The following is a 15,568-nucleotide window of genomic DNA, read 5'->3' as shown; positions in this document are numbered from 1 at the left end:
AAACAAAAAATCAGATAACCATTCAAAAAGCACCTCAAATAGTGGAAGGATGCATGGCAGCTTGTCCAGGAGCCTAGACAGGAAACACGCACCCTGCAGGCTCAGAGGACCTTGGCTGGTGTCCGGGCTACCTCACTAGCCCTGGGGGCGGACATGATTTGCCCTGAGCTTCCCAGAGTAAAAGGCAGACTGGCTGGGAGGGCATAGCTGACCACCCCCACCATACACACATACACACACACACACACAAAGTTCTTCTTGGCAAGCAATGGGCAACCCAGGCTCACGCACACACACACACACACACACACACACACACACACACACACACACACACACACACACACACACACACACAAAGTTCTTCTTGGCAAGCAATGGGCAACCCAGGCTCGCAGTGGCCTGACCTGTGGTGCACAAAGCCAGGGAGCTGCCCTGACGACAACTACTTTAAAGTTCTTGTGTTTCATAGTACATTAAGATGACAGTTGCTCATGATATTAATTATATATTTCATGAAGACTTTTGAATTAAGGAACTACGAAGACTCTGAATAAGGAGATAAAGTGCTAATTATCATAACTCCATCCATTGATGCTGAGTGTGCGCATTAGAATATCTCACTTAACTCTATGAGAATGCACAATTAATATTTACCAAGTAAGAAAAAAAATCAGGAAAACATTTATCCTCATTATTTACTTAGATGATTCATTTCAGTTGTAATTCATTAGACTGTTACAAAAGTTGTTGTAGTTAGAGGTTAAATTGAGAACGGTATGAGATGGTTACATGTGTTTGAACTCTAGCAGTTCTTTATACCTGGACCTCATCAGCTGTAATTGTGTGAAACAATGTGAGCCAAGCTTTTTTGCAGTTATAAGATGATGTAATTATAAAAAGTCACTGAAAACTAATAAATATTTTATAGAAACAGTGGACTAATATTTTCAGTTTAATATTTTTCTAATTATAAGTAAAGTCTTTTGAGTTCCAAAAAAATTATCCTATCAATATATGCTAACAGAAATTATTAATGAAAATATAAAATTTATTTGATCCTATTTTGAAAGTCATATTTTCATGATGAAAATCTTACATGTTAAGTTTCCATCTTAAAATTCTTCATTCTATTCAATCTTCTTTCTTCCTCATGACAAACCAACAAAATAGGAAATATTTTCACTTTTTATTCACTTGTGTGAGTGAGAAACTAGGCTTTGTGTTTCATATACTCGTCTAAAACAAGAGTTAGAGTGGTTAAACCACTATAAGGATTACTATTTACTGATTAGAAAGCTAAGAAAATAATGTTGTGTGTAGTTTATGAAGATTAAAGCAAGCATCCCATTCATCACAGAGAAATGCTTTACCACACTCATCCTAGACCATAGACTGAATCTATTACACACTCATCTTAAAGTTAAAATAAGAGCAATTAACAATCATTACATCAACTTTTCAAATTTCTTGCTACCTTAGACTCTTTGAAAAATATTTTAAAAGAAATATCTTCTGATTTACAAACATAAATGACTTTAGAACCTAATTCTGGGGCTGTGCTGAAGGTAGATTCTTTAAAAGGCATGTCAGGGGTGCTGGCTTCAGTCTCTATTTTTAGACTATTTTTCATTTGAAAAAAATTAACATAGCCAATTAACTCATTTTGAGTGAATCACAGATATGTTTTTTATATGTCATTGGACACAATGGACTACAAATTCCTAAAATACAAAGATAATTATAATTCATGGATTTTTCTGTTAATCATTAATGAAGTTGCATAATCACTCCAAAATTACCCTTCAGGTGGATATATTGTCAGAGAATTTTTAATGTAACATTTTACTTTATTTTTTTCAGTTTTAAATTAACAATGAATAATTTGGAAGTTCAGCAGACCTTCTGATTCCCCTACCCCTACCACCACAGACAGATTCTTGCTCTATTTTCAAATACTGATAACTCTACTGTCTTCTGATCTTTCACTGTAAAGATCCCATTTTCAATTACCTTTCCTAGGACATGAGTGTGTGTTTGTATATGTCAATGTGTACAGATATTTCATAATGCATTAAACAAAGTTGCAATTATGTTTGTACTGTTTGTTATTTGCTTCCATTCCCTTATGAGAGGCATATCAAGTTTTAGAAATCAATTCAAACCCTGAATTTTGTCTCTGGAGCATGAAGAAATGAATGTAAAAATATCTTACATTGCTTTATTTAATTTATTATGTCATCTTTTATGGAAGACATGGTTGGAATTAGAAACACTTTTCTATCGTTTTATGAGGAAGAAGAGTCAGATATAAAAAGTCTGGTTTTATTCAAGTTGACATGCAATTTAATACAACAAAGAATTGTTTATTAGAAGTTCATTGCGAACACAACTGTGGTACACAAAGTAATTTTTCTGTAAGTTTTGATTGTGTAGATTTTATTAGCAATTCTAACCCAAATTCTTTATTTGAGCATTAGAAAGAGGGAATATGGATCACTTCTAGAGTCTTGGGTTCTCTTCAATTTTTTAGGGGAAAAAGAATGATAGTTTATAAAGCCTGTGATGACTTCACTTCTTTTTCATCAAGTTTGGAATATCATAAGAATAGCATTTGGTTTGAAGGAATTCTCCAAGCAGGGACAAGAGAAAGAATGGGGGTGCCCCTGACACCCTGGTCACAGTCCTTACCTTTGGTAAGTGATGAGGAGAAACTTGAAGACTTCACTGGAAATGGACATTAACGGAAAAAAAAAAAAGGATACCTATTGAACAGGAGTTCTACCAGTTTTGATAAATATCACTCTTTGAAACCAATGTGTTTGTTTGTATATGGTTGTGGTATAATTTTCAGTAAACCTTGACAAATTTAAAAATTAAGGGGAAAAATGACCCAGCATAAGATTTGAGAAAAGGTACCAGGATATTACCAGAAAACAAATGGATAAACCAAAGCAACCAGCCAGAATCACTACCACCACCACTACCACTAAAACAGAGAAAATCTAATAAACAAATTTTTGTTCAAATTTGTGGCAACTTTAAAAAACGGGGACTATCAGTTAAGAAGGAAGAATTTAGTAGAAAGAATATTGATACATAATATTCTTATGAATTTTATGAATTAACCTACACTATATCTAGTAATGACACAAAAAAACTATGCCAAGAAAGTTTTATAGACATTGATCGAGTTATTTTTAGCATATTTACTTATATCTTTTAATTTAATAGATACTTAATGAGTTATATTCTGTAGAATACTTTTCCTATGAGGCTAAATAAACCATGAATGAAAATGACAATTTTTAATTTGAGTATTTTCTTTATTTTTCTAATAATTATTAATCAATGCTTCCAAGTCCATTTTTTTGTGATTTTGACCACCAAATACTAATCTTTTCAAATTGTTCCTGTCTTGTATAGTGACAGTAGTGTCTGTCAGATTGTATTTAATTGATTTCAAATTTGTTGTTTAGTCTCTACATAATTTTTTCAATCAACATTTCTTAATTTATATTCAGAAGATGAAAGAGGAATATAATTTTATCCATGTTTTCTTTTTCTTTAATCAATCAGAAATATTAAGAACTCAGACAGCTGTATGCTATAACATATATAGCTATAATATTCAGTATGAGAGTATTTGATATCTGAACTTATTCAGTCATAATTTTAACATGCCATAACTTTTTCATAGCATTTTTAACTTCTGCATTCCTTAATGTATAGATGATTGGGTTGAGAAAGGGTGTTCCAATGGTATAAAATACAGCTACCATCTTGTCCATAGGAAAAGTAGTTGGTGGCCTTGCATATATGAATATGCAGGGCCCAAAGAATAAGATAACTACTATTATATGAGATGTGCAGGTAGAGAGTGCCTTTTTTCTCCCTTCTGCACTGTGGTTTCGCAGAGAGTGTAAGATGACAAAATACGAGATAATCAAAAGTATAAAACTGCTTGAGCAAATTGCACCACTGTTAGACACTAACAGCAGATTTATCATGTATGTATCCATGCAGGCAAGTTTCAACAAGGGTTGTAAGTCACAGCAATAATGATCAATCAGATTGGGCCCACAGAAGGGTAGTCTCAAGGCCAAAACAATCTGAGCAGTGGAATGTATAAAAGACCCTATCCAGGCAAGAATAATCAAGATGACACAGACCTGTCGACTCATGATGACTGGGTAACGCAAGGGTTTACAGATGGCAACATAACGGTCAACAGCCATGAGAATGAGGACAAAGATCTCCATGCAGCCAAATAAATGGAGAGCAAAGACTTGTGTCATGCATTCATTGTAAGAAATGATGTTCTTTTTAGAGAGCGCATCCACAATGAGTCTTGGGGCTGTGGATGTTGAAAAGCAGGAATCAGCAAAGGACAAATAAAACAGGAAGAAGTACATGGGACTCCCAAGTGTCCGGCTGAACTTGATTGTCACAATAATGAGTGTATTCCCCACTACAGTCCCCATATAGAAAACTAAGAAGATTATAAACACCATTTTCTGCTTTAGGGGATCCTGCGTCAATCCTAGTAGTATAAACTCAGTGACAGTGCTATTCTGCTGCATTGTGTCAGTCCATGAGAGGAACTCATATTTCAGAAAGAATCTGAAAAAGAAAAAAGTATGAAATATAGGGTAAAGTTGGAAGTTCAATAAGATCTCATCATTCCAGTGAGTTACCACTTGCCATTCTCTTGCCTTAATTTATTCAGAAAGTATCAGTTTAATGCTTACTAAACAGACTGCACATTCAGATAATAAAAGAGCCAATGATTTTGTGAAGTAAGCATTACTTTTAGTAATGAAATTTAAGTAGGTAACTTTCTGAATGAAATGTGCCTTGTTATTATTATGCATGTTCTGTTTATGTTTAATATATTGAAAACATTCAAAAATGTTTTCCATGATTACATGCTTTAAGTTTTTTGAATCACATAGCTGCATAAGAATATACATACTATCTATTTTGAACATTCATGTAATGATTTTCAAATATGTGAGACTTCCAAATGAGAAATAATGAACATAAAATTGTATCTTTGACTAATACCCCTGTCTGCTTAATACACAGTAAGAATAACTAAATTATTTTCCATAATCTAGTCTATTCTGCTTAAAGAGGACTCAAATTTTTATAGTTGTTAGTATTTCATGATTTTTTTTATCAGAAACACAGATGTATACATTCAGGAAAGAAGAAACAATATCTGGAATAAATTAGAACCTTACTTATTTTTCAGACCTAAAGACACATTGGTATTTAATTCTACTACTGAACTTTTGGTGAAATCATAAAATGCTTATTATGGAGTATTTCTTTTTCTGACACACACAAAGACATGCACATATATTTGTTTATTTGGATACAATATAATTGTTTTAATTGACTTAATTGTGCATTCTAGTGTGATCACAGTCAAAACTAAATTTATCAAAATAGTAAATGTATTTATTAAATATATATAAATTTATTTTAAAAGAGTTTTTTCTTATTGTAAAGACATATGAAATAAGAAATTAATTCTATTCATATGTTCTAATTCTGGCTAATGGTTTTTAATATAACAATACTGTCTTTTAGCCACTATTGGTTATAAATAGAAGATAAAGTGAATGTCACATTTGCTTGTGATCTGAGAACAAATGTAAGATCTGTGATGTGTAAAGAAGGCTACAATATCTGTACTGTGACACAGAGAGTAAAGAATCACCCTGTACATAGCAACTCACAGGAACAGACAATCTGTGCAACCTTTAACAACAACATGGGTCAGAAAGAACTGCACTAAAATAAACCTATGAAGACTTACTTTAGGAGATTGTTGGCCACATTGGTATGTCACTGGTGCATCATGGGTCTTCACTTGTATATAGAAATACTGTGGCATTTTTAAGATGAAATGGATTTCTGGGACTATGGTTAAATGACTCCACTATGAAGATAGTTCTGAAACTGAGTATGCTTTAAATACTTGTATACAGTTACCCTGTGGCCATTAACTGAACATTCACTTACTTTGTTGGATGCATTCCAACAGTACTCATTGTGAAGTCTGTTAGCAAACAAAAAACACTTTGGGGTTGAATTAAGTAAAACAAATATTATCACTATGTATTTCTATTTCTATAATTGTGGGTAGGTCTAGACCATAGACATATCTTCACATTTACACAGTATACATAATTATTGAAGTATTTATTCATATGAATTACTACATATTGATACATAAGTTAGATGAAGTGGTACCTACTTGTAATTCTAGCACCTGTGATGGTATGGCAAGAGGATGCAAGCTTCATGCCAATCTTGACTGATTACGAGACCTTTGAAAACAATAACAAGTACGAATGATGGTATACATGCTGACATGAAGAAAGTTCATAGGATTAACCAATGCCATATAAACACAAATGAATTGTGTATGGTATTTTATATTTAGCTGCAACTGAGAAAAATGTATATTTATATCATGATACACTCATATCAAAATCATAGCCTTTCATAAGAAATTTTCTGGAAGATCCAAAATGGGCACTATTTTTAATATCTCTATTTTCTGATATTATCAACTTAAACTTACTTATTAGTGCCAATTTCCAATGGTTCCTATTATGCATGTGTTTGATTTTTATTTCATCATGTTAGATTGTAAAGCACTTCTTCAATAATGTTTGTAAATGTCTTGTTCTTCAAAGTATGTTATTTGACACCAGACATCACGTTAGTATGACTAATAAGCTTCTGGTATAAAATATTATTATTTTACTACAAATATTACTGGTTTGGTAATAGATTATGTAAGAAAAGATGAGAAAAATACTCAACATTGTGTTATAATCAAAGTGTATATCATACTTATCAGATTCCTCAAAGTCACAGATAATTGAATAAATAACTGAATAAAATGGGGATAATAGGGAAAGTTCCACAGGACACAATTTTGGAATAATTTATGAATGTGCTCCCCAAGAATTATAATTATCTAACTTAGCTGATATAATCTGACCAAAGAGAGTTCCCTTTAAAGCTATAGAGGGAAAAAGAAAACAGTGTCATTACACAGGAAGAATAGGGTAAATAATAATTTTCTAAATGATAAGCATTGACAAGATTTACATTGCAAATGTGTTAGGGGCCTAGGTCCAACACCTAGACCCTTTTTAGTTGGTGGTGTAGTTTCTGTGAGCCCCGTGGATCCAGGCTAGTTGACTCTGTAAATCTTCTTGTGATGTACTTGACTCTTCCAGCTCCATCAATCGGAACAGACCACCCTTCCACAGGACCCTTGAGCTCTGCCTGATGTTTGGCTGTGGGTCTCAGCCTGCCCCTGTTTCCATCCAGTGCTGAATGAAGCGTCATGGGAGACAGTTATGTTAGGTTCCTATCTGCAAACATAGCAGAGATTAATGTGTCAGATGTGAAGCTTGGTCTTCCTGTGGATCTGCTAACAGTTGGAACAGGTGCTGTCTCTTGCCATTAGACCTCTTTCCCTAGCTGGGCTGACCTCAGTGGGAGAGGATGCACTTCATCCTGCTGTGAATTGATGTCCCTGGGCCTGGCACGGACAGGAGGGGAGCCTCCAATTCTCAGAGAGTGGGAGAGGGAAGTAGGAGGAAAGAAGAGGCACTTGCTGACAAGTATCTGGTGTGGCTGCTTCTTCGGTGGTTCAGCCAGCAACTGATCAAAGCAGATGTGGATGCTTGAAGCCAGCCAACAGGCTGAACTCAGGGAATCTGATGGGGAGCTGGCAGAAGGACTGGAGATGTTGAAGGGGATTGCAATCCCAATGGATAAACAACATAGGCTGGCCTGACCACCCAGTTCTCCCAGAGACTAGACCACCACCCAAGGAGTGTACTTAAAGGGATCTTTGGCTCCAGATATGTATGTAGCAGAGGATGGCCTTGCCCGATAGAGACAGCAATGGGAGGGGAAGCCCTAGGTCCCAGGAAGGTTTGATGCCCCAGAGCAGTGGGATGCTAGAGCGGTGGGGTGGGAGAGTGTCGGTGTGTTGGGGAGCACTCTCATACAGGCAAAAGGGAATGAGGAGGGCAAATGTGGGGTGGAGGGGTGGCAGCAGAGGGGTAACCAGGAATTGAGATATCATGGGATGCGGGGGTGGTGGTGGAGGGGATGATCGGGACGTGGGATATCATTTGAGATGTAAAAGAGTGAAATGATTAATAATTATAAAAGAATAAATAAGTCATAGGAGACACTACTTTATCACAATTACAATGGCTTCCATCAATAACTCTAAAGATAATAAACTCTGATAAGAATATAAAGACATGTCAACCTTTGTACATTTTACATTGTCAGAACGTAAATTAATTTAGCCATTATGGAGAACATTTTGGTGTTTCCTAAACAACAACAACAAAACAACACAAACAAAACAAGCAAATAAAAACAAACAAATAAAAAAGAAACCTAGAAATGCTCACGATCCTGCTGGAAACATATGCATAAGAAAATATATCAGTATGCCCTAATAGCAACATTACCATGATCCTTGTATCTTTATTAACAGTATCCAAGATTTGGAACTGACCATCCTTTGCATCAATAGTATTCTAATTTGTTTGCCATTGTTGTCAAAAACTCTATGATTAAAACAAACCTATGGAAGAACGGGTTTATTTTGCTTAAAGATTAAATTTACATCATTGAGGGAAGCCAAGACATAAACTGGAGACAGGAACTAAGAAGAAAGAGAGAACAAAGCAAAACAAAATAACAACAAATGTGGGGGGTGGGGAGATGCTTTCTGGCTTGGACTTTCATTGATTACAAATCCAATTAAGTTGGCGCCCACTCAGGATTTGCATCACTGACAGAAAATTCCATACAGAAAGTCTAGCTTAAATAGGCAATGGAATGATATTCAAACATAAATCACAAACAATTTTTATCATTCGCAACAACTTGGAGAAAGCTGGGGGACATTATTCAGAGTGGAATGAGCTGGACACAGATTTAGAAATGGTACAATTTCAGTTACACTTAAATCTAAGATGGATTCACAGCCAAGTGCTGTCTTCTAAAACATAATGGTACAGGGAAGACAGGTACTGGTCAAAAGATAAAGTTGAATATGAGTAATAACGAGATTTATTATACTAATGTTCCCTATAGAAGATAACAGTAATATTTCAAAATTGTCAAAAAGTACATTTTAAACATAATTACCTAAAATATGTGAAATGATGAGTCAGGTAGCCATTGCAATTTAATCATGATTATCTATTATCTTTCTTTCTATTTATCTATTGTCTATCTTTTTGTATATCTAAGATATATTTATCATGTGTTTTTCATGCCTCTGTCAAAAAATCATCCTTTTAACTCATAACTATATACAATTTTAATTAGTTACAAAATAAAACATCTTTATCAGAATAAAGGAAAACGGGATGAATATTTCATATACACTTTATTTCATATGTTGATAAAGACAGGAGCTTAAACAGCTATAAAATGAACTAAGAATTCATAAATTTCCAATAGACATTCAATAAAGTCACTTCTGCTTAATTATCACTGGAATATTAGAAAAATCCCTTATACTGGCCCAGAGTCACCATGTGTGTTCTGAAATTCATTTTCACAAAAAAAAAAAAAAAATTGAGAGACTAATATTTCCCTCGGCATTATCAGAAGGAATATTTAACATTAATGATGTTATATGCTGGAGTCTGGAGAAAGTCATATTGTAATGATGCTGTCCTCTCAACTGGGGGTCCTACCCTGTCAGAGAAGGGGAAGGGGGAATATGGAAGAGACTGTAAGTGGGGAGGCAACATTTGGAATGTAAACAAACTTTAAAAAAGAAATCTAAGGTAGCTACATTGAAATTTTTCTTCAGTTTATCTTCTTATATTACGGTAAAGAAGATGCTATCAACTTATAATTAAAGATATTAAATGAGGAAATACACTAACATAAAACCTAAAAGACATCTAGTATCCATATAAAAATGACTGACCATGAAAATATCTCTACTCGTGAAAGCATCAACATCTTTTCATCATAATTATTTTAATCTCCCTGAATATAACCATAATTGATTGAGGTTCTCAGGTGAGATGGCAGTTCTGTTTCTAGATTTTAGGAGAAGGTATGGGGTATTTACCATGAAGATTGTACTGGCTACATCATAGATTTTAAAATGGTTAATATATTTTCAACTATCATCTGTCATCTTCTATCTGCCTATTCATCATGTATATGCCTATTTATCAACCTTATCTCTATCATAATTTCACATTTTAACTCATAACCATGAATAACTTTAATTACTCATAAAAAGAAAAATTGTATTTGAGTAAAACAAGATATTCCAGAAAATTTACATAAACTTTATTTCACATATTGATAAAAGTAGGTTAAAAATAATTTTATAGCCAAAAAGAGAATTCACATATTTTTCATTAGACATGTTTTAGAATGAACATGACAAATCATGTTAACATTTTACAGACTCATGATAAATATTCTAAAATCCAACATCATGCAGGAAGTTTACAAAGGTTGTTTCTTTTGCTTTCCCAGGAGGAGTATTTAGCACTAATGATGTAAAACATAAAAGTCTGGGGAAAGTGATTTTCTAATATGTCCCCTTATTTTCAATTAAAAAATATTAGCCAGATTACATTAAAAAAATTGTTTTTGATTTATCTCCTTAGATTTTGTAAATAACTAATGTTACAGAATTACAAGCTATACTAATTTAGTATGCAGATTAAATTTCTCTAAATTGACAAAATGGGTTTCAATTGTTTTTAATTTTTGTTTGTATGTGTGTAATTCTTTTGCTGAATATATGTATGATATGTTTACAGTGCCCATAGAGGCCACAAGATGCATTATAACATCTGGATCTGGAGTTACCAATTGTAGCCACCTTGTATATGATAGGGAACAGGAACTTAAACGTGGAATTATGGAGGATGTTTCTAATTTAAACTATAATAATATATTCCTGATACCCATAGTTTATGACCTTCTTTGGACACAAAGAAAAAATATGCTTAGTCAAACTTTAAGAGTCCTCAATATATAAATAATGCACAAAATAAACATTTCTTTTATGAAGAGAATGAACAGGATGGTAAAAATAGAGACAAGGAGCTTGCTCTGCAGAGAAAATTAGAAAGAGGCAAACCCGAAATTCTGGCTTATATCACTCAATGAATTGAAAATAATACAACAGGAAATGATGAGCATTTGTAGGCATTATTATAAGTGTCTCCATGTGCAACAGACCACCTTCCATTGTCACTGGTCGTCTCAGCTCAGAGGGCTTTATCCTACATTTTCTGAGGAAACTATAGTGGCCTTCTGTCAGGGCATGTTAATGCAAGACAATGCTAATTCTCCTTAAGGGTTACTCCCACCACTATGATCAGTTCCTAGACCTAGAAGTGGACTTATGTCTATTTTAAAGTGTGACCTGTAAGCAGGTTTACTACTTTACAAAGGGCTGCATGATTAGTCCAATTTAACCAGAAGCATGTGTGATAATAATGAAACAACTACAAAATGTATCAGATCAACTGTATTGATGCATACTCAATGGGCTAATATGCATCACTGAATGCTACAGCTGAGGCATTGACAGATGGCTCTGTTGAAATGTGTGACAGCAACATGACCAAAAGTGTGTCCATAGTGAGTGAGAAATATATAAGCAATTTAACACATAGGAATGAATGTGTCAACCTATGAAAGCAATAGAATGTGTGTTGGCAGGGCACAAGGGAAAAGTTAGAGAAAGAAGAGGAATAAAGGGAGAAAATGATGTACATATATTTTACTTTTTATCATTTAAGTCCTGCACCTAAACATGGGAGAGGCTAGGGCATAATTTTATTCAAAACTATAAACAAGTTCATGAATAAGAAGACCAATACACTGAATAGTTCTTTACACATTATTCTCTTTAGTCTGCTTCTACAGTGAAAAAATCATGTCATCAATAGAAAAAAATATTTATGCTGTTAGTAATGAGATTATGAGATTGCAAAGGGTCAATGGTCACAACTTAACTTCCAAAGACACTATTTGTGTAGTTACAGGGCCAGAAAGTGGGAGAGGGCGGGGTGGCAGGCATGGGGAGGGGGGAGGCAACAGGGGTTTGTTTTTGTTTGTTTTTTTTGTTTTTTGGAGGGGAAACTGGGAAAGGAGGAATTCGCATGTAAATAAAGAAAATATCTAAAATAAAAAAAAAAAATAAAGAACATGAAAGGAGAATGCAGAATTTTGTGACCTGAAAAAATTTACATGTAGCTTATGGAATCGGCCTTAGTCAGGGTTTCTATTCCTGCACAAACATCATGACCATGAAGCAAGTTGGGGAGGAAAGGGTTTATTCGGCTTACTTCCACATTGCTGTTTATCACAAAGGAAGTCAGGACTGGAACTCAAGCAGGTCAGGAAGCTGGAGCTGATGTAGAGGCCATGGAAAGATGTTTCTTACTGGCTTGATTCTCCTAGCTTGTTCAGCCTACTCTCTTATAGAACCCAAGACTTCCAGCCCAGGGATGGCACCAACCACAAGGGTCCCAACCCACCTTGATCACTAGTTGAGAAAATGCCCCACAGCTGGATCTCATGGAGGTACTTCCCCAACTGAAGCTCCCTTCTCTGTAATAACTCCAGCTTGTGTCAAGTTGACACACAAAAACAGCCAGTACAGAATCATAGCTTTTCTAGAAGAGGTCAAATAGAATCAATTTCTCCTTACGATAAGTCAGAATCTCTCTCTCTCTCTCTCTCTCTCTCTCTCTCTCTCTCTCTCTCTCTCTCTCTCTCTCTCTCTCTCTCTCTCTCTCTCTGTGTGTGTGTGTGTGTGTGTGTGTGTATACACAATATGTATGTTTTGACAATAAAGCAACCTAAGTTAGATATTTTCCTATGTGGGAGTCTCATTTCTGCTTTCCTTAGTATAATACATGAGTAACAGTTATTTGTTTCTTTGTTGTATAAGTGAGATTTTAATATTGATATCATCCAAACTGTCCATTCCATTCTTTCTCCAGTCCATCTGAAGACACATGGCTGTTCTTTTATTTGTCATCCGACTGAATTTTCATACTAAACAATTTCCAAATGGCATTTTTCATCTGTGCATTTCTTAAGGTATAGATTAATGGATTCAGCATGGGAGTTATCGTGGTATAAAACAAAGAAACTGCTTTATCAATGGGTAATGTAGCTACAGGTCTCATGTACACAAATATGCAGGGCACAAAAAATAAAACCACTACTATAATGTGAGAAACACAGGTAGAGAGAGCTTTGCGCCTTCCTTCTGCACTGTGGGTCCTTAGGGAGTGAAGGATGACCAGGTAGGAGACTAGCAGTAGGAGGAAATTTAACAGACAGATGAAGCCACTGTTGGCAGCAACAAAAAGCCCCAGAATGTGGGTGTCAATACAGGCTAGATCAAGCAAAGGGTTCAGATCACACATAAAGTGGTCTATGACATTAGGGCCACAAAAAGGTAACCCAATAATGAAAAGAATTTGTATACCTCCATGAAGAAAGCCTCCAACCCATGACACTCCCACAAGGATATTACAGAGTCGTCTGTTCATGATGGTTGCATAATGCAATGGTTTACAGATGGCTACATAGCGGTCATAAGCCATCACAGTAAGCAAGATGACTTCAGTTCCTCCAATGAAATGTTCCGCAAAAACTTGAGTCATGCATCCATTGAATTTAATAGTTTTCCTTTTATGGAGTGAATCAGCAATCAGTTTAGGTGTATTGACAGAGGAGTAGCAGGCATCAATAAAAGAGAGATAGGCCAGGAAATAATACATAGGGGACCCCAACAGTTGGCTGTTTGTAATGGTGATTAGAATGAGCAAATTTCCTACCACAGAGAAGACATAGATAACCAAAAATATAGCAAATATGATTTTCTGCAAGTGCGGATTCTGTGTGAGCCCCAGGAGAACAAACTCGGTCACATTATTCCTAATTTCCATCTAGTTGATGAGACAGTCAATCATATTTCCTGGAAAAAAACTGATATAACCTCATGTTTATATAATTTCTGTATTCTGATAATTAATAACTATGCTTCAGTTAATTAAGAAGTACAACAAGATTTTCTTTTAACATTGTAGAAAGAATTCTTGATATTTATGATTATTTAAGATCACAAACTTGTCTTCTCAGTGTCAAAAGCTGAAGAGATTATCAACATAAGCAATGTTTATTTACAAAAACACTAGGCAATCTTGTCTGCTTAGCAATTGAGATAACTCAGAACCTAAAAGAAGTTCAGATTATATTCATAGAGGCAGTTATATGCACAAAATATAGTAAGGTATATAGTAGTTTAGTGCAGTAGCCATCAGTGTTTTATTCATATTAAAAGGACAACCAGAAAATTTAAATCAGGATCTGAGTAGAAGGAGAGAGCAGATTTGTGTAGTAAAATTCCTTATACATTAACATCATAAACTGAACCTTGGCCTTGTTTGAAATAGCCTGGCATTCATTGAGCAGTAGAAGGTAGATAATTAGTCCCAATATTAGAATATTAAGAGTAGTATCTTAAAATTACTTATGAAAATACTAACATTTTAAACTTAGTCAAAGTTTCATGTATTAGGTAAGTGTCTAGATAATAAAAAGCAAAAAAAGTAGAACAGAAACTGATGTGAAGGGTTCAGCAGAAATAGTGCTGAGGCTACAATGAAAGAACGTGTGTAAACGAATCCATAACAATTAGTAAGATCAAGTGATAAGTCTTAAATAGTCTGTCACTAGTCTGTGTTCCTGCATGGGTTGATACTAAGTACTTTAAACACAATGCTGACTTTTATCCTTTTATTATCTATTTATATAAACAAAACATTAAATAAAACCACTAAATAGTGTCTGTTCATAAGAACTTTTTTAAAATTCTTTCAGTTCTTCATATACTCAAAGCAGGTGGTTGTCATTATTACTCTACAAATTGTTACAAGTCTTACTATGTATTATGATAACAGAGAAATAATTTTTCCCACCTCAGGTAAACAAAATAATTGGCAGTATTATACTACTTTGCTTCTTTTAGTTAAGCTTATCTCCCAAATTTTAAGGTATTGTGCAATTCAAGTTATCCAACTATATAACAAATATTGTTATGTAACAGAGGTTTTGGTTCACAAACTACTTTAGGTATGAATTAATGATTTACTTACTTGAATACCATTTATGAAATGACTTCTTTTGAGACAAATTCATAGGCAGACAGGATCATAGTCCATCTTTCCTCCTTCTTACATATGATTATATAGTAGAGGTTGCAAAACACTGGCATACACTGCAGAAATGAGCTTAAAAAATTCCCAAATACATCAGTTCAAGAATTGTCGAAACCAAATGAGAATTCCTGTTCTTCTTCTTGTTGCTCACATTGGCTTCATTTTCTGGAATTTCACATATCTGCTTCATCATCTGTGTATAAAATGAAAACAAGAATGGTATTGGATAATTTAGTATGAGAATTGGTTAAGATGAAGAAGCATGTTTGGGAGCAAAT

General features: G+C 34.5%; 2 protein-coding genes across 3 annotated transcripts in view; both read right to left on the bottom strand.

Moving 5' to 3' along the window:
- Positions 1 to 3,659: 3,659 nt before the first annotated feature.
- On the bottom strand, positions 3,660 to 5,929 carry LOC116092179 (olfactory receptor 4C11). The gene is made up of 2 exons (XM_031373528.1): positions 5,828 to 5,929; positions 3,660 to 4,623 (listed from the first exon to the last, which is right to left on the bottom strand). Exon 2 carries the CDS (start codon positions 4,581 to 4,583, stop codon positions 3,660 to 3,662), a length of 924 nt encoding a protein of 307 aa, XP_031229388.1. The 5' UTR covers positions 4,584 to 4,623; positions 5,828 to 5,929.
- A 7,159-nt stretch (positions 5,930 to 13,088) lies between these two features.
- The window catches only part of LOC116092178 (olfactory receptor 4C46-like), a 5,273-nt gene continuing 2,793 nt past the window's right edge, over positions 13,089 to 15,568 (bottom strand). The window contains exon 2 of one of the 2 annotated variants that reach the window (XM_031373526.1): positions 13,089 to 14,007. In XM_031373526.1, the coding sequence (XP_031229386.1) occupies positions 13,089 to 14,007 (919 nt within the window). Of the gene's footprint in view, positions 14,019 to 15,568 lie in introns of those variants that run through there. The other variant, XM_031373527.1, reaches the window with a different exon arrangement.

The sequence above is a fragment of the Mastomys coucha genome, unplaced genomic scaffold, assembly GCF_008632895.1.
Source record: "Mastomys coucha isolate ucsf_1 unplaced genomic scaffold, UCSF_Mcou_1 pScaffold15, whole genome shotgun sequence".
NCBI classification, from domain to species: domain Eukaryota; kingdom Metazoa; phylum Chordata; class Mammalia; order Rodentia; family Muridae; genus Mastomys; species Mastomys coucha.
The sequence above is the reverse complement of the archived record's forward strand: the minus strand, read 5'-3'. Positions and strand labels throughout refer to the sequence as shown.